General features: G+C 45.8%; 1 protein-coding gene across 2 annotated transcripts; it reads right to left on the bottom strand.

The window, feature by feature from the left end:
- Positions 1 to 303: 303 nt before the first annotated feature.
- On the bottom strand, positions 304 to 23,747 carry LOC121580564 (vesicle-associated membrane protein-associated protein A). Of its 2 annotated transcripts, none has more exons than XM_041895504.2 (6): positions 23,594 to 23,747; positions 16,205 to 16,357; positions 15,717 to 15,820; positions 9,138 to 9,218; positions 3,067 to 3,261; positions 304 to 1,050 (listed from the first exon to the last, which is right to left on the bottom strand). In XM_041895504.2, the coding sequence occupies exons 1-6, from the start codon at positions 23,649 to 23,651 to the stop codon at positions 877 to 879; spliced, it is 765 nt and encodes a 254-aa protein (XP_041751438.1). In that variant the 5' UTR covers positions 23,652 to 23,747; the 3' UTR covers positions 304 to 876. The 2 variants fall into 2 exon arrangements, with proteins under 2 accessions (XP_041751438.1, XP_041751439.1); XM_041895505.2 differs by having other exon boundaries at positions 3,067 to 3,258.
- Between the last annotated feature and the right edge of the window lie 63 nt (positions 23,748 to 23,810).

Raw genomic sequence — 23,810 nt, 5'->3', positions numbered from 1 at the left:
GGAATAGGGTGCCATTCTCTGGTCTAAAGTAGTGCACTATATAGGGAATAGGGTGCCATTCTCTGGTCTAAAGTAGTGCACTACATAGGGAATAGGGTGCCATTCTCTGGTCTAAAGTAGTGCACTATATAGGGAATAGGGTGCCATTCTCTGGTCTAAAGTAGTGCACTATATAGGGAATAGGGTGCCATTCTCTGGTCTAAAGTAGTGCTCTATATAGGGAATAGGGTGCCATTCTCTGGTCTAAAGTAGTGCACTATATAGGGAATAGGGTGCCATTCTCTGGTCTAAAGTAGTGCACTATATAGGGAATAGGGTGCCATTCTCTGGTCTAAAGTAGTGCACTACATAGGGAATAGGGTGCCATTTGGGACTCACATATCACATCCCTCCACAAACTTGTCTGTCCCTCCATCAAAGAACAGACACACACAAACAAGGAGCAACCTTCCTTCCTTCCTTCCTTCCTTCCTTCCTTCCTTCCTTCCTTCCTTGTGTGTACTAACCGTGTATAAGACCTTGTAAAAAGGCAGTGGGCCTCTGGTACATCTGATGCTGTACAGACAGACAACGTGGTCACTGCAGACAGATGTAGGTTCACAGCACTACTTCTGATATGGCTAAGTCAACAGCAATACTCTTCTTCTTCGTTAGTCAGTTCCATCCGGGCATTTTGATTCCCGGAGCTAAGGGGTTGTCGTGGGATACGGCAGGCGTTGTGTGTCTCAGAGGGCGCAACATCCGAAATGGCACCCTATTCCCTATGTAGTGCACTACTTTTGACCAGAGTTCCATGGGACTCACCCGCGTGAGGGCCCTGGTCAAAAGTAGTGCACTACATAGGGAATAGGGTGCCATTTCAGAGCCAGCCCCAGCCTACAAGACGAACTTCCCGATGAAGAAGCCGATGAAGATGGCTGCTATGACGACGAGGAGGGAGGGCAGGGACGCTGCGGTGGTGTGTTGCATCATGGAGGAGGAGGAGCCTGTCTGGTTTGATGTCATGTGATCGGAATGCTGGGCAGCCCTTCTCATTCTAACACCGTCGTCCTGGAAACGAAAAAGAGAAGGGGGCGGGGACACATCAAATACTACATTAAAGAACTAGTGATAAAGAAACTAGTAGTAGTTGTTCTCTTTTACAAACAAATTGTCGCAGCCAAACCTTTCATCTGGTTCTCCTTAAAAGACCTAACCGTTAAATTGTTCATCTCTGACCCTTAACTTTAGTTGGTTGTTTACAGAGACCGAGGTTTATTCAAACATGGAGGTTTCTGTACAGAACAACTAGTTGTCTTTTAAAATACGATGAAGAGTTCTTTGGTTCTTTATTCTAACCTTGAGTTGTCTGTTCTCATCGGTCACCTTCATCTAGAACCATAACCTACAGACATCAGCCTGCTGTTCATCTAGAACCATAACCTACAGACATCAGCCTGCAGTCTGTTGTTCATCTACAACCCTAACCTACAGACATCAGCCTGCAGTCTGTTGTTCATCTAGAACCCTAACCTACAGACATCAGCCTGCTGTTCATCTAGAACCATAACCTACAGACATCAGCCTGCAGTCTGTTGTTCATCTACAACCCTAACCTACAGACATCAGCCTGCTGTTCATCTAGAACCATAACCTACAGACATCAGCCTGCTGTTCATCTAGAACCCTAACCTACAGACATCAGCCTGCTGTTCATCTACAACCATAACCTACAGACATCAGCCTGCAGTCTGTTGTTCATCTACAACCCTAACCTACAGACATCAGCCTGCAGCTGCAGTTCATCTAGAACCATAACCTACAGACATCAGCCTGCAGTCTGTTGTTCATCTACAACCCTAACCTACAGACATCAGCCTGCAGTTCATCTAGAACCCTAACCTACAGACATCAGCCTGCAGTCTGTTGTTCATCTAGAACCCTAACCTACAGACATCAGCCTGCTGTTCATCTAGAACCATAACCTACAGACATCAGCCTGCAGTCTGTTGTTCATCTAGAACCCTAACCTACAGACATCAGCCTGCAGTCTGTTGTTCATCTAGAACCCTAACCTACAGACATCAGCCTGCAGTCTGTTGTTCATCTAGAACCCTAACCTACAGACATCAGCCTGCAGTCTGTTGTTCATCTAGAACCCTAACCTACAGACATCAGCCTGCAGTCTGTTGTTCATCTAGAACCCTAACCTACAGACATCAGCCTGCAGTCTGTTGTTCATCTAGAACCATAACCTACAGACATCAGCCTGCAGTCTGTTGTTCATCTAGAACCATAACCTACAGACATCAGCCTGCAGTTCATCTAGAACCATAACCTACAGACATCAGCCTGCTGTTCATCTAGAACCATAACCTACAGACATCAGCCTGCAGTCTGTTGTTCATCTAGAACCATAACCTACAGACATCAGCCTGCAGTTCATCTAGAACCATAACCTACAGACATCAGCCTGCAGTCTGTTGTTCATCTAGAACCATAACCTACAGACATCAGCCTGCAGTCTGTTGTTCATCTAGAACCCTAACCTACAGACATCAGCCTGCAGTCTGTTGTTCATCTAGAACCATAACCTACAGACATCAGCCTGCAGTTCATCTAGAACCCTAACCTACAGACATCAGCCTGCAGTCTGTTGTTCATCTAGAACCCTAACCTACAGACATCAGCCTGCAGTCTGTTGTTCATCTAGAACCCTAACCTACAGACATCAGCCTGCAGTCTGTTGTTCATCTAGAACCCTAACCTACAGACATCAGCCTGCAGTTCATCTAGAACCACAACCTACAGACATCAGCCTGCAGTCTGTTGTTCATCTAGAACCCTAACCTACAGACATCAGCCTGCAGTCTGTAGTTCATCTAGAACCCTAACCTACAGACATCAGCCTGCAGTCTGTTGTTCATCTAGAACCCTAACCTACAGACATCAGCCTGCAGTTCATCTAGAACCCTAACCTACAGACATCAGCCTGCTGTTCATCTAGAACCCTAACCTACAGACACCAACCTGCAGTCTGTTGTTCATCTACAACCCTAACCTACAGACATCAGCCTGCCGTCTAACCTTGAGTTGTCTGTTCTCGTCAGTCAGTTTGCCCATCTCAGCCTGCAGTCTCTTGCACTCCTCTGACAGTTTCTTCATCTCAGAGTCGTCCACGGAGGCGCTGACCGTCTTTGACGACGCCGCTGCTACCACGGGTCCGTCCGCTGCCTTGGAGAAGTTCTGCACGGCCACGTCGCTGCTCCCTTCCACGTCCTTCTGGAAGCGTCGAGAGAAACCACTCCCTTATTCTCCATCTAGTGTTTTACTTTCTGAACAGGGACCACAGGGCTATACAGGGGTACAGGGGGCTATTTGGGACGCAGCCTAAGGCTCATTCCGCAGACATGGAGAATGTTTAAGAAAACCCACTAAACAGAAACCCAGCAGCAACATTAGGGTCAGACTCAATCAGATCAAGCGTTCACCGGCAATGGTAGACACCCGCTGCTCTTGTGATCATTGTGGCCAGCACCCGCCCCACGCGTTAGATGTTCAGAATGTTAAAAGTGTAACCTACACACAAAATTACACTCAATTATTTATTTATTTTCTCATTAAACTAAATAATCGAGGTGAGGTTTAGAGGTACCTCTCACATTCTAGTGTTCGAACTTGTAAAACAAGGCTGTATGAGATTTCTGTCAATGCGATGCCGTGCAGCCAATGGCAATGTCCGCTTTAGGTATAATGCTGGCAGCCACTTGTGGATTGGACAGCTCGAACACAGTTCCACCTCCGCCAAAACAACCGCTATGCAGATGTTGGCTAAAGCGGATCTGATTGAGTCGAGCCCTAGGTGTGTCCTTAGCCTGGTCCCAGATCAGTTTGGCCTGTATGTCGCAAGCAGATCTGGTACCAGGCTACTGTATCCTGGCCTGGGGCGGAGGACAGGTTAGGACCAGGCTACTGTATCCTGGCCTGGGGCAGAGGACAGGTTAGGACCAGGCTACTGTATCCTGGCCTGGGGCGGAGGACAGGTTAGGACCAGGCTACTGTATCCTGGCCTGGGGGCGGAGGACAGGTTAGGACCAGGCTACTGTATGCTGGCCTGGGGCGGAGGACTAGAGGTTAGGTTAGGACCAGGCTACTGTATCCTGGCCTGGGGCAGAGGACAGGTTAGGACCAGGCTACTGTATCCTGGCCTGGGGCGGAGGACAGGTTAGGACCAGGCTACTGTATCCTGGCCTGGGGCGGAGGACTGGAGGTTAGGTTAGGACCAGGCTACTGTATCCTGGCCTGGGGCGGAGGACTAGAGGTTAGGTTAGGACCAGGCTACTGTATCCTGGCGTGGGGCGGCGGACTAGAGGTTAGGTTAGGACCAGGCTACTGTATCCTGGCCTGGGGCAGAGGACTGGAGGTTAGGTTAGGACCAGGGTACTGTATCCTGGCCTGGGGCAGAGGACTAGAGGTTAGGTTAGGACCAGGCTACTGTATCCTGGCCTGGGGCGGAGGACTAGAGGTTAGGTTAGGACCAGGCTACTGTATCCTGGCCTGGGGCGGAGGACTAGAGGTTAGGTTAGGACCAGGCTACTGTATCCTGGCCTGGGGCGGAGGACTAGAGGTTAGGTTAGGACCAGGCTACTGTATCCTGGCCTGGGGCAGAGGACTAGAGGTTAGGTTAGGACCAGGCTACTGTATCCTGGCCTGGGGCGGAGGACTAGAGGTTAGGTTAGGACCAGGCTACTGTATCCTGGCCTGGGGCGGAGGACTAGAGGTTAGGTTAGGACCAGGCTACTGTATCCTGGCCTGGGGCAGAGGACTAGAGGTTAGGTTAGGACCAGGCTACTGTATCCTGGCCTGGGGCGGAGGACTAGAGGTTAGGTTAGGACCAGGCTACTGTATCCTGGCCTGGGGCGGAGGACTGGAGGTTAGGTTAGGACTAGGCTACTGTATCCTGGCCTGGGGCAGAGGACTGGAGGTTAGGTTAGGACCAGGGTACTGTATCCTGGCCTGGGTCAGAGGACTAGAGGTTAGGTTAGGACCAGGCTACTGTATCCTGGCCTGGGGCGGAGGACTAGAGGTTAGGTTAGGACCAGGCTACTGTATCCTGGCCTGGGGCAGAGGACTGGAGGTTAGGTTAGGACCAGGCTACTGTATCCTGGCCTGGGGCGGAGGACTAGAGGTTAGGTTAGGACCAGGCTACTGTATCCTGGCCTGGGGCAGAGGACTGGAGGTTAGGTTAGGACCAGGCTACTGTATCCTGGCCTGGGGCAGAGGACTGGAGGTTAGGTTAGGACCAGGCTACTGTATCCTGGCCTGGGGCAGAGGACTGGAGGTTAGGTTAGGACCAGGCTACTGTATCCTGGCCTGGGGCAGAGGACTGGAGGTTAGGTTAGGACCAGGCTACTGTATCCTGGCCTGGGGCCGAGGACTGGAGGTTAGGTTAGGACCAGGTTACTGTATCCTGGCCTGGGGCCGAGGACTGGAGGTTAGGTTAGGACCAGGTTACTGTATCCTGGCCTGGGGCAGAGGACTGGAGGTTAGGTTAGGACCAGGCTACTGTATCCTGGCCTGGGGCAGAGGACTGGAGGTTAGGTTAGGACCAGGCTACTGTATCCTGGCCTGGGGCAGAGGACTGGAGGTTAGGTTAGGACCAGGCTACTGTATCCTGGCCTGGGGCAGAGGACTGGAGGTTAGGTTAGGACCAGGCTACTGTATCCTGGCCTGGGGCGGAGGACTGGAGGTTAGGTTAGGACCAGGCTACTGTATCCTGGCCTGGGGCAGAGGACTGGAGGTTAGGTTAGGACCAGGCTACTGTATCCTGGCCTGGGGCAGAGGACTGGAGGTTAGGTTAGGACCAGGCTACTGTATCCTGGCCTGGGGCAGAGGACTGGAGGTTAGGTTAGGACCAGGCTACTGTATCCTGGCCTGGGGCAGAGGACTGGAGGTTAGGTTAGGACCAGGCTACTGTATCCTGGCCTGGGGCAGAGGACTGGAGGTTAGGAGTTAGGACCAGGCTACTGTATCCTGGCCTGGGGCAGAGGACTGGAGGTTAGGTTAGGACCAGGCTACTGTATCCTGGCCTGGGGCAGAGGACTGGAGGTTAGGTTAGGACCAGGCTACTGTATCCTGGCCTGGGGCAGAGGACTGGAGGTTAGGTTAGGACCAGGCTACTGTATCCTGGCCTGAGGCAGAGGACTGGAGGTTAGGTTAGGACCAGGCTACTGTATCCTGGCCTGGGGCAGAGGACTGGAGGTTAGGTTAGGAGATTGTCCATACTAGACATGGGTTCAAATGGTATTCGTTTCCACTTCAAAACACTTTAGCGGATGTTTGATTGAGCTTGTCTGGCAGCAATGGAATCAATGGATTAGTAGCACTAGTGCATACTTTAGTCACTGATCAGTCAACGACATGTCATAGTGACACAGTGAAGGAAAGAGGATGGGAAATACACTCTGGAACACTGAGTACACAGGAAGAGGATGGGAAATACACACTCTGGAACACTGAGTACACAGGAAGAGGATGGGAAATACACTCTGGAACCCTGAGTACACAGGAAGAGGATGGGAAATACACTCTGGAACACTGAGTACACAGGAAGAGGATGGGAAATACACACTCTGGAACACTGAGTACACAGGAAGAGGATGGGAAATACACTCTGGAACACTGAGTACACAGGAAGAGGATGGGAAATACACTCTGGAACCCTGAGTACACAGGAAGAGGATGGAACACAGGAAGAGGATGGGAAATACACTCTGGAACCCTGAGTACACAGGAAGAGGATGGGAAATACACTCTGGAACACAGGAAGAGGATGGGAAATACACTCTGGAACCCTGAGTACACAGGAAGAGGATGGGAAATACACTCTGGAACCCTGAGTACACAGGAAGAGGATGGGAAATACACTCTGGAACACAGGAAGAGGATGGGAAATACACTCTGGAACCCTGAGTACACAGGAAGAGGATGGGAAATACACTCTGGAACACTGAGTAAACAGGAAGAGAGTTCTAAGTGAGCCCTTTTGTTTTTAAATCTACTGCTGACAAATCTGTCTGTCTGTCTGTCTGTATCCTCACAAACCTGCGGTGTCTTTCTGACTTTAACCTCAGAGCTGGGGGCTGTCCTGAACCCCTGTAGATCCCTCCTGTTGCCAACACTGCCTGGCGGGGTGGGGGGCAGACCTAGCCCCAGTCTGCTGCTGAAGGGGGTACGGAACTCTCCACCACCCGGGGCAGGGGTGCCCCGGGGGGGCAGGCGAGACCCCCTCTCATAGCCTGGCTCTCCTGAGAACATGGAGGAGTGTCTGCCCGACTGCACTGGGGTAGTTAACCCTGCTGATCCTCTAGTGAAGGACCTATTCTCCTGGCCCTGAGCTGCTGACCTGGGGGAGGGGGAGGGAGGGAGAGGGAGGGAGAACTATGGGGGAGGGAGGAGAGAGAGCCATGGGGGGAGGGGGAGGGAGGGAGAGAGAGCCATGGGGTGAGGGGGGAGGGAGGGAGAGAGAGCCATGGGGTGAGGGGGAGGGAGGGAGGGAGAGCCATGGGGTGAGGGGGAGGGAGGGAGGGAGAGCCATGGGGGAGGGAGAGAGAGAGAGCCATGGGGGAGGGAGAGAGAGAGATGGGGGGGGGGGGGAGAGAGAGCCATGGGGTGAGGGGGAGGGAGGAGAGAGAGCCATGGGGTGAGGGGGAGGGAGGGAGAGAGAGCCATGGGGTGAGGGGGAGGGAGGGAGAGAGAGCCATGGGGGGAGGGGGGAGGGAGGGAGAGCCATGGGGTGAGGGGGAGGGACGGAGAGCCATGGGGGAGGGGGAGGGAGGGAGGGAGAGCCATGGGGTGAGGGGGGAGGGAGAGGCGCCATGGGGTGAGGGGGGAGGGAGGGAGAGAGAGCCATGGGGTGAGGGGGAGGGACGGAGAGCCATGGGGGGAGGGGGAGGGAGGGAGGGAGAGCCATGGGGTGAGGGGGGAGGGAGAACTATGGGGTGAGGACAAATTCAGGGTGTGTTTTCAGAGCTTGGCAGAGTATCGGTTTTAACATGCCTGAAGAAGTGTTTTAACCTCTTAGGAGACACATCAACAATGTGTTTGTCCCAAACGTTACCCTACGGGCCCTGGATAAAAGTAGTGCACTACATAGGGGAAAAGGTGCCATTTGGGACGCATTGATATGACAACACTATGACCTCCAACGACCTAAACAGAAAAGAATGTGCATCTGGAACAAACACACCGATGGGGATTCCCTCTAGAATAGGGAAAACCTGCTCCGGCGGTACTTATCAGACTGCATAGAGAACATGTTGAGAGGACTGACGAACGACAAAGACATTCGATAACTGAGAACAGACATGTTAAATGTAAAAGCAGCAACATCTGCCTACTATGGAATTTCCCTCCTCATTTGGAGACGGTAAGCTGGGTTTCCTTCCAATTGGCGACAGAATTTCATGCGAATATTCTAAAGTCAGCATAGGAAAAAACTGACTTTTTAGCAGATAAATTGCTGTGCGTGATGACACAGTGCATATAAAAGCACTTTTGAGCCTTAAGAGTTCACGTACAGAATAAAATATAAAAACGGTTTCCATTTTCAACTCGAAGATGGTTTCGTCACAAAAAAAAAAAAACTGTTGCGATAAACAGCTAAACTCGCCCAATCTGTTTTGTCCGCACGCTCTCTAGAGACAACAGTCCGCCGATCAAGTGGACAAGGTAGGTTAACATGATGATCGTCATGTCACCAGCTTCATTTTTTAATGATCGTCTGCCCTCCTGGATATCTAGAGGAAATTTACATGAAAATCATCATCATCAGCACAAGTTATAAAGTTAATCGTAACTAAAAAGATATCACACCTTGTCTAGCGTATTTTGTTTCGTCGACGTCGGGAAGTTTTAGCGACAAATTTGCCGTTTCCATAAGGACTTTTTTTATGCATTCATCCGCATGAAATAGTTGGATGGAAACTTGGTACTAATCGTTAAAACTGTAAACTGGGCCTCCTCCCCTTTTAAATATTAGCTACACATCTACCAGGTCAGTTTGAACGCTTTCGACGAACAGTAAACAGCTCAGAAAAACACGGTGGAGTTTGGGTTGGAAACGTAGGATACTCTCTCCGTCCGGCAGCAGGACTTACCACTTTATTGTTTTCAGAAGGCAGGTCGAATACACATCTCAGCTTGGAATCCATGAGGTCATCTGGTTTCACATCTTTCCACTGGAGGAGGGGAGGAATACATACCGCATGTTATTCATCAGACTAAAACTACTATTAGCTGGACTTTATCCACACACACACACAGTACATAAACGCACGCAGACACACCGTCATACTAGGGTTGGGCAATATTACGACAGCATCGTCTTTCGACGATGATTGACAGCCGTCGTCGATGGCGACGACACCGTGATGTGACAGACGATGGTTTAGCCTTTTTGAATTTAAACGAGTCGGGCAGTGCAGCACACGAGTGTCATTCCGAGTAATTTTCACATTGCTATTTCCTATTTCAATAAATATGTTATCTAGCCTACAGAACGCAAGAGAAGAATGTAGTCTAGACAGAGCGGAGAATTCCACCAAAGCAGTCAGAAAATATTGTCTCCATCTCTGTCAGATATATTTCACATAAATGGCTTTTGTATTTTATAGAAAGAAATACAAGTATTTATACACAATCTGCTCTGAAGTATTTATCCACAATCTGCTCTGAAGTATGTCTGGTCCTGGAGTGTCTTAACAAAATGAAACCAAAATATTTAGTCTGACTTCATCCAGTTTCCTGAAAAATGTATATGCGGGATATGCATATTTAACGAGATAATGTCCCATTTGCATATTGTAATATCATATTTCAGAAAAATTGTAATACAAGAAAGTACTATATTTGGTAAAAGATGATTTTCATATGATAAACGGGGGAGAAAATCCCTATTAGGGTGTGGTGCCTGGCCTTAAAAAGGTAGACTCAGCGATATGACGTAGACGCAGAAAATAAATAGCATAGTGGTACATTTCCGCAACTACTTAGAGCGTTAAAGCGCGAGGCTCAACTTTTCCGCTGTTTTGGACCCCTGGCTAGAGTAGAAAATACCACAACTCTGTTGCTGCCCTCTGCTGGACTAGAGGGGAAACTACCACAATTATGTTGCTGCCCTCTGCTGGACTAGAGGGGAAACTACCACAATTCAGATAGGTGGATCTCAACTGGTTTTGTTGGGGGGTTTTTGTTGCCAAAATGCAATTTGGAAAACAGTTTAATGTTACACTGATAGTAAATGTACCAATTATATGATAAGGGAACAACAGTCCCACCTTTTACACTGTAAATAATTCAATTTTTCCCATATTCTTATTATAGGTCCCCTGTAGCTCAGTTGGTAGAGCATGGCACTTGCAACGGCAGGGTTGTGCGTTCGTTTCCCACGGGGGGGGCAGTATGAAAAATGTATGCACTCACTAACTGTAAGTCGCTCTGGATAAGAGCATCTGCTAAATGACTAAAATGTAAATGTAAGAATGTTAGGCTCACTGGTTTGAGGCCACAAAATCAACCTAATCCGCTAAATAGCGCTGCTAATAACATATAGAAAATACTGTGATTGAAGAAAAATACACTGAAGACAAATATAAACGCAACATTCAACATTTTCAAAGACTGATTGTCAATTGAAATAAATTAGGCCCTAATCTATGGATTTCACATGACTGGGAATACAGATATGCATCTCTTGGTCACAGATACCTTTAAAAAAAAGGTAGGGGCGTGGATCAGAAAACCAGTCAGTATCTGGTGTGACTACAATTTGCCTCATGTAGCGTGACATCTTCTTCGCATAGTGTTGATCAGGCAGTTGATTGTGGAATGTTGTCCCACTCCTCTTCAATGGCTGTGCGAAGTTGCTTGATATTGGCAGGAACTGGAACATGCTGTCGTACACGTCGATCCAGAGCATCCCAAACATGCTCAATGGGTGACATGTCTGATGGGGGACCAGTATGAAAAATGTATGCACTCACTGACTACTGTAAGTCGCTCTGCTTAAGAGCGTCTGCTAAATTACTCAAATGTAAGTGTCTGGTGAGTATGCAGGCCATGGAAGAACTGGGACATTTTCAGCTGCCAGGAATTTTGTACAGATCCTTGCGACATGGGGCCGTGCATTATCATGCTGAAACATGAGGTGATGGCGGCGGATGAATGGCACGACAATGGGCCTCAGGATCTCGGCATTTAAATTGCCATCAATAAAATGCAATTGTGTTAGTTGTCCGCAACTTATGCCTGCCCATACCCCCACAGCCACCATGGGGCACTCTGTTCCAGGGATGTCCCAGACAGAAAAATAAATCTTGGTCGACGAGAGTCGTCTGTTCTTTCGACCAATCGGTTGGTCTAAATTTTATAATGGGTATTTTTCCATCTCTAGCCACACCCTCTGTGTTAATAAAATCAACTATCTGTAGGCTACTGAGCTTCTCTGATGCTTTAAGCACTGTGATTAAATATGAAGACACACAAATGACTCAAGAGGGAGCTAGAGATCAATATAGCCTAACCAGAAGACTACCCGCTGCTGCTGGCTTTTGCAGATTCTGCCTTTAAGCTCCTGAAGTTGTCGGTAATAGGCTACACCAGCGGTCGGCAACCTTTTCCATTTGGAGTGCCAAGTTATCGTAACATTTCTACTGATCTGCGTGCCAGTTACGATTTTCATATGCACATTTGTCTTCATATACATCTCAAAATCAATGTCATGTGGTTAATCAAAACTATATCTAAATGAAAATGATACAAACCTAAAAAGTAACTTCTATTGCCATTGCCAATATGGAACAATAGCCTACATAAAGCCAACAAATAAAAATATTGCAGCCCACAAGTAGAAAATATCCTGATAAAAATAAATATCCTATAAATCACATTGGCTACGCATGGCCTGTCAGCAAGGAACTTGAAACATTGTATCAACTATTAACTTGGGTCAGCCTGAAGCTCCTTGAAACATTGTATAAACTATTTACTTGGGTCCAGCCTGAAGCTCCTTGCAACATTGTATAAAATATTCTGGGCCCTCAGAGTTTCCTGCCAGTGAGCTCCAGACAAACAGACACAGCTTTAGGCTATTTGGGATAAAAAGTAAATCAGGTAGACCTATTTTATGACGTTTCCACCGACCTGAGCATGACATTTATTTCCCCTTTCATGCTGAGTGGTTATCGAAAGGGAGAGAGCTGGAAAGATTTTTCAAATAGGCTACGTTGAGGAACTATTGTCACTCAATGGATGCAAAAACAGACTTCCGTTAATTACTGTTTGCGGCGAAGAAAAAATGACTTTGTCTTAACTCCCCATCACTGTGGAGCTTCTCAATCAGAAATAGTATCAGATCCCCAAATGGGCACATTTATAGGTAGCCTAGGCCTACTTCTATGCGTAATCAAATGAGTAGCTATTTTTTTTCTCAACACTTTTTTTGTTGTTTTATTTTTACTTTTTTTGTTAAAAATAAATGCACTGTTGGTTAAGGGCTGTAAATAAGCATTTCACTGTAATGTCTGCACCTGTTGTATTCGGCGCATGTGACCAATAAAATGTGATTTGATTTAATCAAATGAGTATCCTTACTCAAGATTGACAGGAGCGCTCCAAAGAAAAGACAAAGAGAAAATTGACAACTCGTCAATGAAATTAAGTAAACCAAAACTTTGCGCTCTGCAAACAACATGTCCACTCCTACAATGCCAACGGTAAACCTGTAATAATAATAATAATAATAATACATACAGAAATTACCGTAACCAAACAAACTATGAGAATTATGGGTAAATATACTACTGGTGTGCCGCCGCAATGGATTAGTCCACTGAGACAGGAGTCTCGTGTGCCATAATTTTTAAAATATATATATTTGCCACAAAATCTTGGTTGACCAACAGACTATCGACCAGTCGACTAAATGGGGTCAGCCCTACTCTGTTCACAATGTTGACGTCAGCAAACCGGTCGCCCACACGACGCCATCAGCCAGAAACCGGGATTCATCCGTGAAGAGCACACTTCTCCAGGGCGCCAATGGCCATTGAAGGTGAGCATTTGACCTCTGAAGTCGGTTACGATGCTGAACTGCAGCCAGGTCAAGACCCTGGGGACGACGAGCACGCAGATGAGCTTCCCTGAGACGGTTTCTGACAGTTTGTGCAGAAATTATTTGGTTGTGCAAACCCACAGTTTCATCAGCTGTCCGGGTGGCTGGTTTCAGACGATCCCGCATGTGAAGAAGCCGGATGTAGAGGTCCTGGGCTGGCGTGGTTACACGTGGTCTGTGGTTGAGGCTGGTTGGACGTACAGCCAAATTCTCTAAAACGACGTTGGAGGCGGCTTATGGTAGAGAAATTAACATTCAATTATCTGGCAACAGATGTGGTGGACCTTCCTGAAGTCAGCATGCCAATTGCACGCTCCCTCAAAACATCTGTGTCATTGTGTTGTGTGACAAAACTGCACATTCTAGCGTGGCCTTCTATTGTCCCCAGCACAAGGTGCGCCTGTGTAATGATCATGCTGTTTAATCAGCTTCTTGATATGCCACACCTGTCAGGTGGATGGATCATCTTGGCAAAGGAGAAATGCTCACTAACAGGGATGTAACCACATTTGTGCCCAAAATTTGAGAGAAATAGAGCTTTTATTTCAGCTAATGAAACATGGGACCAACACTTTACATGTTGCGTTTATATTTGTGTTCAACAAAAATAAACAACATGTAGTGTTGGTCCCATGTTTCTTACCCAGACACTCGCGACCCATTCAAAACCTCCCGTGACCCAAATCTGGGACACGACCCACCAGTTGAGAATCGCTGTCATAGATAATACATTACAGTATGTTCATCTTGAACAGGGTTCTCCAACCCGGTTCCTGGAGAACTACCCTCCTGTAGATTTTAACTCCAACCCTGTTCCTGGAGAACTACCCTCCTGTAGGTTTTAACTCCAACCCTGTTCCTGGAGAACTACCCTCCTGTAGGTTTTAACTCCAGCCCGGTTCCTGGAGAACTACCCTCCTGTAGATTTTAACTCCAGCCCGGTTCCTGGAGAACTACCCTCCTGTAGATTTTAACACCAACCCTGTTCCTGGAGAACTACCCTCCTGTAGGTTTTAACACCAACCCTGTTCCTGGAGAACTACCCTCCTGTAGGTTTTAACACCAAACCGGTTCCTGGAGAACTACCCTCCTGTAGGTTTTAACACCAACCCTGTTCCTGGAGAACTACCCTCCTGTAGGTTTTAACACCAAACCGGTTCCTGGAGAACTACCCTCCTGTAGGTTTTAACACCAACCCTGTTCCTGGAGAACTACCCTCCTGTAGGTTTTAACACCAAACCGGTTCCTGGAGAACTACCCTCCTGTAGGTTTTAACACCAACCCGGTTCCTGGAGAACTACCCTCCTGTAGGTTTTAACACCAACCCTGTTCCTGGAGAACTACCCTCCTGTAGGTTTTAACACCAACCCTGTTCCTGGAGAACTACCCTCCTGTAGGTTTTAACACCAAACCGGTTCCTGGAGAACTACCCTCCTGTAGGTTTTAACACCAACCCTGTTCCTGGAGAACTACCCTCCTGTAGGTTTTAACACCAAACCGGTTCCTGGAGAACTACCCTCCTGTAGGTTTTAACACCAACCCTGTTCCTGGAGAACTACCCTCCTGTAGGTTTTAACACCAAACCGGTTCCTGGAGAACTACCCTCCTGTAGGTTTTAACACCAAACCGGTTCCTGGAGAACTACCCTCCTGTAGGTTTTAACACCAACCCTGTTCCTGGAGAACTACCCTCCTGTAGGTTTTAACACCAACCCTGTTCCTGGAGAACTACCCTCCTGTAGGTTTTAACACCAAACCGGTTCCTGGAGAACTACCCTCCTGTAGGTTTTAACACCAACCCTGTTCCTGGAGAACTACCCTCCTGTAGGTTTTAACACCAAACCGGTTCCTGGAGAACTACCCTCCTGTAGGTTTTAACACCAACCCTGTTCCTGGAGAACTACCCTCCTGTAGGTTTTAACACCAAACCGGTTCCTGGAGAACTACCCTCCTGTAGGTTTTAACACCAAACCGGTTCCTGGAGAACTACCCTCCTGTAGGTTTTAACACCAAACCGGTTCCTGGAGAACTACCCTCCTGTAAGTTTTCACTCCAACCTTAAAATCGAGCACCTGATGCTAATAATTAGCTGGTTGATGAGCTGAATCAGGTTAGTTACAACTGGGGTTGGAGTGAAAACCTACAGGAGGGTCTCTCTCCAGGAACAGGGTTGGAGTTTTTTTTTTTACATTTTAGTCATTTAGCAGACGCGCTTATCCAGAGCGACTTACAGTTAGTGAGTGCATAAATGTTCCTACTTTTTTCGTACTGGTCCCCCCGTGGGAATCTAACCCACAACCCTGGCGTTGCAAGCGCCATGCTCTACCAACTGAGCCAAACAGGACCCAGGAACAGGGTTGGAGAACCCGCTCCAGCAGTTGGAACAGGGTTGGAGAACCCGCTCCAGCAGTTGGAACAGGGTTGGAGAACCCGCTCCAGCAGTTGGAACAGGGTTGGAGAACCCGCTCCAGCAGTTGGAACAGGGTTGGAGAACCCGCTCCAGCAGTTGGAACAGGGTTGGAGAACCCGCTCCAGCAGTTGTAGATGACTGTAAGAACCAGACTCACCATAGCATCCAGCTCAGACTCATTAGGGGGAGCAAAGATGCTCTGGACCATGAATTTGTGTTTACTTTTCTCATTGGGGTCGTAGTCAAAGGGCTGGAGCATTACTGGAACAGATTGATTGAAGAAAAAGTCACATATCTCAGCAAAAAAACAAAAACAAACATGTGCTTGAATTACGCTATGAATCTAGTCCTGACTGGACTAAAAAAAAGCACCAGATTCTCCATTGAACATGTTTAATAGACCAGGACATGCTGGACAACCTAATACAGTTAACATCATTTTCCTACTTCAGGTACAATTATCATTAATCAGAACCCTCCATCCATCCGATAATAATAAATGTATGAATAATGGCACCCTGGACTGTGTGTCAGGAAAACTGTCCGTTACAGTACAAGCTAATTGCATGGGATGATTTGCAATATGATTCCAATACTATTTAAATTCCAGCCTGAGAGTTCCGTCACGTGACCCATTTGACTCACCAGAGATGGTGACGATGACGCCTGCATCGATGATGCCGCTGTTTGGCCGTACGCAGTATCTCCTGGGAGCTGTGGTCTTCACTTTGAAACATACTCTTTTATCAGATGGGTTCTTCAGCGTCAGGCTGGTGGTGACTACATCTGTAAAGGGACCTGGTAGAGGGAGAGAGGGGGGGGTAGAGAGAGAGGCGGGGAGAGAGCGAGACAAGGTTTGGATCAAAACAACAGAATTAATTTGACATGATCCAGTATCTGTTATAATATGTATTCCCTGTCCTCTAGGGCAGTGGTACCAAGCTGTGGGAACCACTTATTTTAGTTACTCACTCCGGCTTTCAACTTACTGATGAAAGTTGTAATAGTAGAATGCACAAGGTGCAATTTAGAAATTGGGTAGTGCATCATCCATGTTCCTGTCATTGCATACCTTAAGAGTAGGGGTTCCGTACAGCATTGGGGAACATCCCGCGCCTTCCCTGCACGCTCCACGTCTATTTCAATGGGCACAAGCACTGTTCACGACTGTTCCCACCCCTCTGTTCACGACTGTTCCCACCCCTCTGTTCACGACTGTTCCCACCCCTCTGTTCACGACTGTTCCCACCCCTCTGTTCACGACTGTTCCCACCCCCCTCTGTTCACGACTGTTCCCACCCCTCTGTTCACGACTGTTCCCACCCCTCTGTTCACGACTGTTCCCACCCCTCTGTTCACGACTGTTCCCACCCCTCTGTTCACGACTGTTCCCACCCCTCTGTTCACGACTGTTCCCACCCCTCTGTTCACGACTGTTCCCACCCTTCTTGTTGGTGGAGAGAATTTAGCAGGTTTAAAAGCTTTATTCCTGCAATTCTACACATTTTGTCATGGAGGAAATGTTGCAGTCTAAATTCTCTCCACCAACAAGAAGGGTGGGAACAGTCGTGAACAGAGGGGTGGGAACAGTGCTTGTGCCCATAAAAATACACAGAACCTCCCATTACAACCTCAATTTTGATTATTATTTGTGTACGTACTTGTTTGACATTTTTGCTGCACTGTTAGGAGCTAGTAACATAAGCATTTAGCTGCACCCACTATAAACATCTGATAAACTGTATATATACACTCAACCAATCAACTTCGATTTGAAAAGTGCCTTTTAGTCCAGGACTTATCTTTGTCCGGGACACCGGCCACCAACACATACAAAAAAATAAAATAAAACGCAACATGTAAAAGTGTTGGTCCCATGTTTTATGAGCTGAAATAAAAGATCCCAGAAATGTTCCATACACTAAAGGCTTATTTCTCTACAATTTTGTGCACAAATATGTTTACATCCCTGCTAGTGAACATTTCTAATTTTTCAAGATAATCCATCCACCTGACAGGTGTGGCATATCCAGAAGCAGATTAAACAGCATGATCATTACACAGGCGCACCTTGTGCTGGGGACAATAAAAGGCCACTCTAAAATGTGCAGTTTTGTCAAACAAGTTGAGGGAGCGTGAAATTGGAATGCTGACTGCAGAAATGTCCACCAGAGCTGTTGCCAGATAATTGAATAATCATTTCTCTACCGGCCTCGTCGTGTTACGGACAACGAACCCAAATGCATTTTATCGATGGCAATTTCAATGCAGTAGGGCTATCCCCGACTAAAACAAATATTGGTCAACCAAGAGTCCTCTGTTCTTTGAAACAATCGATTGGTTGAAACATTTTTAAACGTGTATTTTTCCATATAGAGACACATCCTATATGTTTTAATAATAATAATAATAATAAGCCATTTAGCAGACGCTTTTATCCAAAGCGACTTACAGTCATGTGTGCATAAATTTTTTTTTAAACGTATGGGTGGTCCCGGGGATCGAACCCACTACCCTGGCGTTACAAGCGCCGTGCTCTACCAATTGAGCTACAGAGGCCCACGTTGAGCTACAGAGGACCACATCAAATCAACTATATTCACTGTCTGATGCTTTAAGCGCTCTGTTATATTATATTAAGTTATTATATTATATTAAGTTATTATATTATGTTATATTAACTTAATATCATATAACATAACAACTTATATTAAGATATTATATTATATAACTGCAGGGAAATTGTGTTTTTGTGCATGAACTGTATTCCAACGTGAAAGCATTCAAAGGCCAAACGTATGTTGTTCTCCAGACAAATGAGCAGCCGGTCTCTCGCTCATTTTCCGACACTGGCCGCACTGAACGCGCCCACATCACAGTGCCGCACTGAGACACACACTAGCACTTTGATCGAAGTTCCCAAACATTAAAAAGCACACCCAAAGGATGCTTGTTTTTTCGGGTCCACGTGTGTGTGAACAAACGTTCTCAGTCATGAATTACAACAAATCCCGTCACAGGTCAAATTTAACAAATTACCACTCGTCAGCTGTTCTGAGAATCTCTACATCAAAAGATGACACCAGACTTTGATGCCCTTGCCAAGAGAGGTGACCAGACCCATTGTTCACATTAAGACTCGAATAACCTGACTGACTGGGGTATGCAAGGATTATGCTTTTTCATGGTGATGGTTATGCAGTGAGAATTGTCCAGCAATGCACTTGGATACAGGTAATAACTAAAAATCAGTCAGATTTGGGGTGAGGTGATTGGATAACTGTAAATATGGCTCACAATGGAGATGAGAATTGTTCCTTGATATGCTTTCAAAAACAGACCGTTCCAAATGAAACGGATGCTCTATCAAATCTAGAATCGTTTTTTTTTTCACATCTGCTGTTACATTTTCAGTCTCAAGTCATATTTTTAGTTTGCATATTGTGACTAAGTTTGTACTTTACAAGGGTATAGATGCAGGATCTGTGTGTGTTTGACTGTCTGTGATGTTATAAATTATATCAATTTTGTGAAAATCTTGAAAAATGTGCTCACAAAAATAAAACAAGGGTAGCGATGGTACAAGGGTAGAATTGTTCTGCAAGCATATGTACACCTACAGCACACTAGTAGTTGCGTGTCAATGTGAAAATGAATTTAAAAAAGGCTTCACATGTTTTGTCACGCACTTGGTTTCAAAAACTCAATGTGGCCCTTGAGCCAAAAAGGTTAGTCCACCCCTGATCTAGACCGTTGTGTCTAGGCCATTCATGACCAAAATCTGAAAACTTAATTTACCAGTATACAAACAACAGCTGACTATAAACACGCCATTCTCATACATAAACGTTGTCCGAGGCTGCAAGCCAAATCCAAATCAATGAAACCAATTAAGCTTCCCTCAGCTCAGCTAATGTCATTTGGGTCGGGATCCCATGTCCTCCATATCGGAGATGGAAGGTCAACGGCTGCATTGACACAGGCAGCCCAACACTGACCTTTTGCCACTAATTTGTCTTTTGACCAATCCGATCAGATCTTTTGCCAATAACTGGGCTGCCTGTGTAAACGCTGCCTGATTGGTTGAATGACTCCGGTTAAAGCCAAGGGGAGATGTTAACATTATTAGCCATTAGTCGACATCCCAAATGGTACCCTATTCCCTATGGGCCCTGCTCAAAAGTAGTGCACTGCATAGGGAATAAGGTGCCGTTTGGGAGGTAACCTTAGCCTACTGCTGCTCTCTCCATCTTGTGACAGCTGGTCTTCTCATTAGGACCTTAACTAAAGTCAGCATAGTCCTAACATGGTCCGGCTTTGATGGCTAGGGATGGGGTGATGTTCTGTTCTTTCATGTTGCCGACACAGCTGGAGGCCAAGTCACCAAAGTCCAATAAACTCAAATCACACCAATTAGTAGCTAGTTAGCCCATTAGAGATGAATGGACGTTGTTGTGGTGTACTTGGTTTCACTGCTTAGAGGTTTGTTATGGCATGTTTTGCTGTGACCTGGCTTGAAAATAACACTGTTCCAGATCAAGGGATCAAGACATTTCAGTTAGTATATATATATATATATATATATATATTTTTTATGAATAAAATATGTTAACAAAATTCCACTTTGATATTATGGGGTATTGTGTGTAGGCCAGTGACACAATCTCAATTTAATCAATTTTAAATTCAGGCTGTAACACAACAAAATGTGGAATTTGTCAAGGGCTATGAATACTTTCTCTAGACCCTGTATATTTTGTTGTGTTACAGCCTGAATTTAAAATTGATTAAATTGAGATTGTATCAATACACCCAGTCATTACAGAGTACAGGTGTCCTTCCTAACTCAGTAGCCGAAGAGGAAGGAAACCGCTCAGGGATGTCACCATGAGACCAATGGTGACTGTAAAACAGTTAGAGTTTATTGGCTTTGATAGGAGAAAACTGTTGTAGTTACTCCACAATACTAACATAAATGACAAGAGTGAAAAGAAGGAAGCCTATTCAGAATAGAAATACTCCAATACAAGCATCCTGTTTGAAATAAGGCACTAAAAGTACATTGAACAAAAATATTTTTTTTTTTAACATGCAACAATTTCAATGTGTGTGTGAGCATATGTAGAGTGTGTGTGTGTGAGCATATGTAGAGTGTGTGTGTGTGTGTGAGCATATGTAGAGTGTGTGTGTGTCTGTTGGAGTGGCAGTGTAGTGTGTGGGTAAGAGTCCAGTGCGTGTGCATAGAACCAGTGCAAGAGAGTCAGTGAATGATGACTTTAATTAAAATGTACCTAATATTTACTCTGCCATTGCATAGCTGTGCCTGTGACAGGTCCCACAAAACAGCTGTTGATGTGTTGCCCACCAACAACACTTTTATTTGGCAACACCATTTGTCTTTCAATGACTGAATGTTGTTTTCAGAACATCAGAATCCCATCTGAACATCTAAAAATGTCTGCACTTTACACGGGGTTAGACATTGTAATCGGACATTGTAAACTAATGTCAACCTACAGCGATGTGACACTGTCAACATCACCAGCATTGGAGCCAAAGAGCAAGTAGCCTCTCCTTTAACTAGCTAGCTAGTACGTACAACTAGTGTGAAGGTAAGACAATCAGTGTATTTTAACAGTTTCGACACGTCTTAATTCAGTTTCAGAGTGTTCGGACTTCTGAACACAACCATGTAGCTACAGCCCTGCCTGATAGCAAGAACCGTTTTTAGCTCAGCAGTGACTAACTTCATTCCAAGGAATAGCTAGCTAACTAAGTTGGTCATAAATGAGTGTGCTCTGCGTACAGTACTCAAGAGTATTGCGCAACAGTCAGTGAGAGACAATCGTGGACTCTGGAATCACAACTAACTGTTTCCATTCAATCATTTATCTTTGGTTAGCAAGCCAGTCAATTTCCCAAAACATACACCTCCGGTCAAAAGATTTAGAACACCTACACATTCAAGGGTTTTTCTTTATTTTTTAAACTATTTTCTACATTCTAGAATAATAGTGAAGACATCAAAACTATGAAATAACACATATGGAATCATGTAGTTCTTCCATGGCCTGCATACTCACCAGACACTTACATTTGAGTAATTTAGCAGACACTCTTACGCAGAGCGACTTACAGTAGTCAGTGAGTGCATACATTTTACATACTGGTCCCCCATCAGACATGTCACCCATTGAGCATGTTTGGGATGCTCTGGATCGACGTGTACGACAGCGTGTTCCAGTTCCTGCCAATATCAAGCAACTTCGCACAGCCATTGAAGAGGAGTGGGACAACATTCCACAATCAACTGCCTGATCAACTCTATGCGAAGAAGATGGTAGTCGCGCTACATGAGGCAAATGGTGGTCACACCAGATACTGACTGGTTTTCCGATCCACGCCCCTACCTTTTTTTAAGGTATCTGTGACCAACATATTCATATCTGTACTCCCAGTCATGTGAAATCCATAGATCAGGGCTTAATGAATTTATTTCAATTGACCGATTTCCTTATATGAACTGTAACTCAGTAAAATCGTTGATATTTTTGCATGTTGCGTTTATATTTTTGTTCAGTGTATTTTTATTTTGTACGACATCTTCAGTTTGGAAAGGTTTAAAATTGCACTTCTGGACGATTCGGGGATGGTGATGAAAAAGGTTAGTCACGAGCCCTGTTGCTAGGTAGCTTACATTGGCCAGAAAGTTGAAGTCAGAGGGGAGAAAGAGGAACCGATTAACTCCATTACTTACTATCAAATTATAATAGTAGTGATTGATTAATTGTAGAATAAAACTCTTGATGTATTAGTCTCATGATGCATCTCCTCTCTCTCTTTTCTTTCCATCTTGCTCCAGAGGGATGGATGGATGACTGGGACATCAGGCTGCAGCCACACATTAATTTAGATTTTGTATTAAATAAGATAAGCCAAAATGCAAACTGTTGGGGCTTCTCGATTTGTAATACTCCAGTTGAAAATACGATTATTTTAGAGAAATAATTACTTGACTTAACACTATTTCTCAAAGTTTAACATTGTTTTAGTTCACCATTTCAGAATGTTTTCTGAAAAAGGACATTTTTGCTAGACCTGACAACCCTGATATACAGCTAGCCATAGATCCTACTAATACTCTAATTACTAATTATATGCAGCTAGCTATAACGGCTAACGTTACAGGAGAGCCTGGGTGAGTTCAAACTTAAGACAGCTTTCTACCAACTTTGACGGATAAGTTACATTAGCTAACGTTAACTTGGCTAGCTATCTTGCTAGTTAATGACTGTTTGACAGGCAGGCCACCATTTATTAACGTTAGTTAGCTAGTTAGGTGTCCTCTGTCCCGGTATGCTAGTTCTTGGTTAGAATAACTAGCTAATAATAGCTAATTTCGATGCCGCCAGGAACCGTTTGCATCATGTTAACGTTAACTAGTTTTCGATTACCTACGCTAGCTAGCTAGCTAGTTAGTTAGTTGCAAACTCCAGCGTTAACGTTAGCTAGGCACCCCAGGCATTCCTTATCTGGACATTCTGTCACAGGGAACGGGTAAAAATGGCATACAGTCAGAGGCAAAACGATTCGGCACAGTTTATGAGAATAAACCAAGACCCACGCCGGTTGACCACGTCACTACAGTACCGGGGATTCACACAGCGGCCCGTCTCGGTCGTCACTAGTTACCACAGCCAGTATTGAACCCCGCCCATTTCTACAATTTATCTTCTTAAAATCTAACCCTAACCTTAACCACACAGCTAACCTTATGCATAACCCTAATCTTAAATTAAGACCAAACTGATATTTTTTTTGTTTTCATTAACTTTTACGATAGCCAATTTTGACTTTATGGCTGTGGTAACTAGTGACAACCGCCCGTCTCCTTTCCCTAACTCAAAATGGCGGGGTTGGCCAGCTAACCTTAGCAACGAAACTAACCGGACCAGGGAGTGTGAAATCATTCGAGAGAAATCTTGGCTCGTCTTAACGACATAAAAAACTGTCAGCGGTATTAAACGCACTTACCTTTAAATCTGAGGTCAGAGGGGGGGTCGAGAACAAGGACCTGCTCCAACTTTGACATATTTAGCTGGAGTCGTCAGGGAGTCACTGACAGTTGAAAATCCTACTGAATGAGTCAGTCGCTGACTGGTCTCTGGCCTTAGAACCTGAACGTGCACACGCCACGGGAGCGACTATTTGAACGCGCGATTCTAGTGCGCGCTCACGACGCAGCGGGTCT

This window comes from Coregonus clupeaformis, chromosome 14 (assembly GCF_020615455.1).
Source record: "Coregonus clupeaformis isolate EN_2021a chromosome 14, ASM2061545v1, whole genome shotgun sequence".
Lineage (NCBI taxonomy): Eukaryota > Metazoa > Chordata > Actinopteri > Salmoniformes > Salmonidae > Coregonus > Coregonus clupeaformis.
The sequence above is the reverse complement of the archived record's forward strand: the minus strand, read 5'-3'. Positions and strand labels throughout refer to the sequence as shown.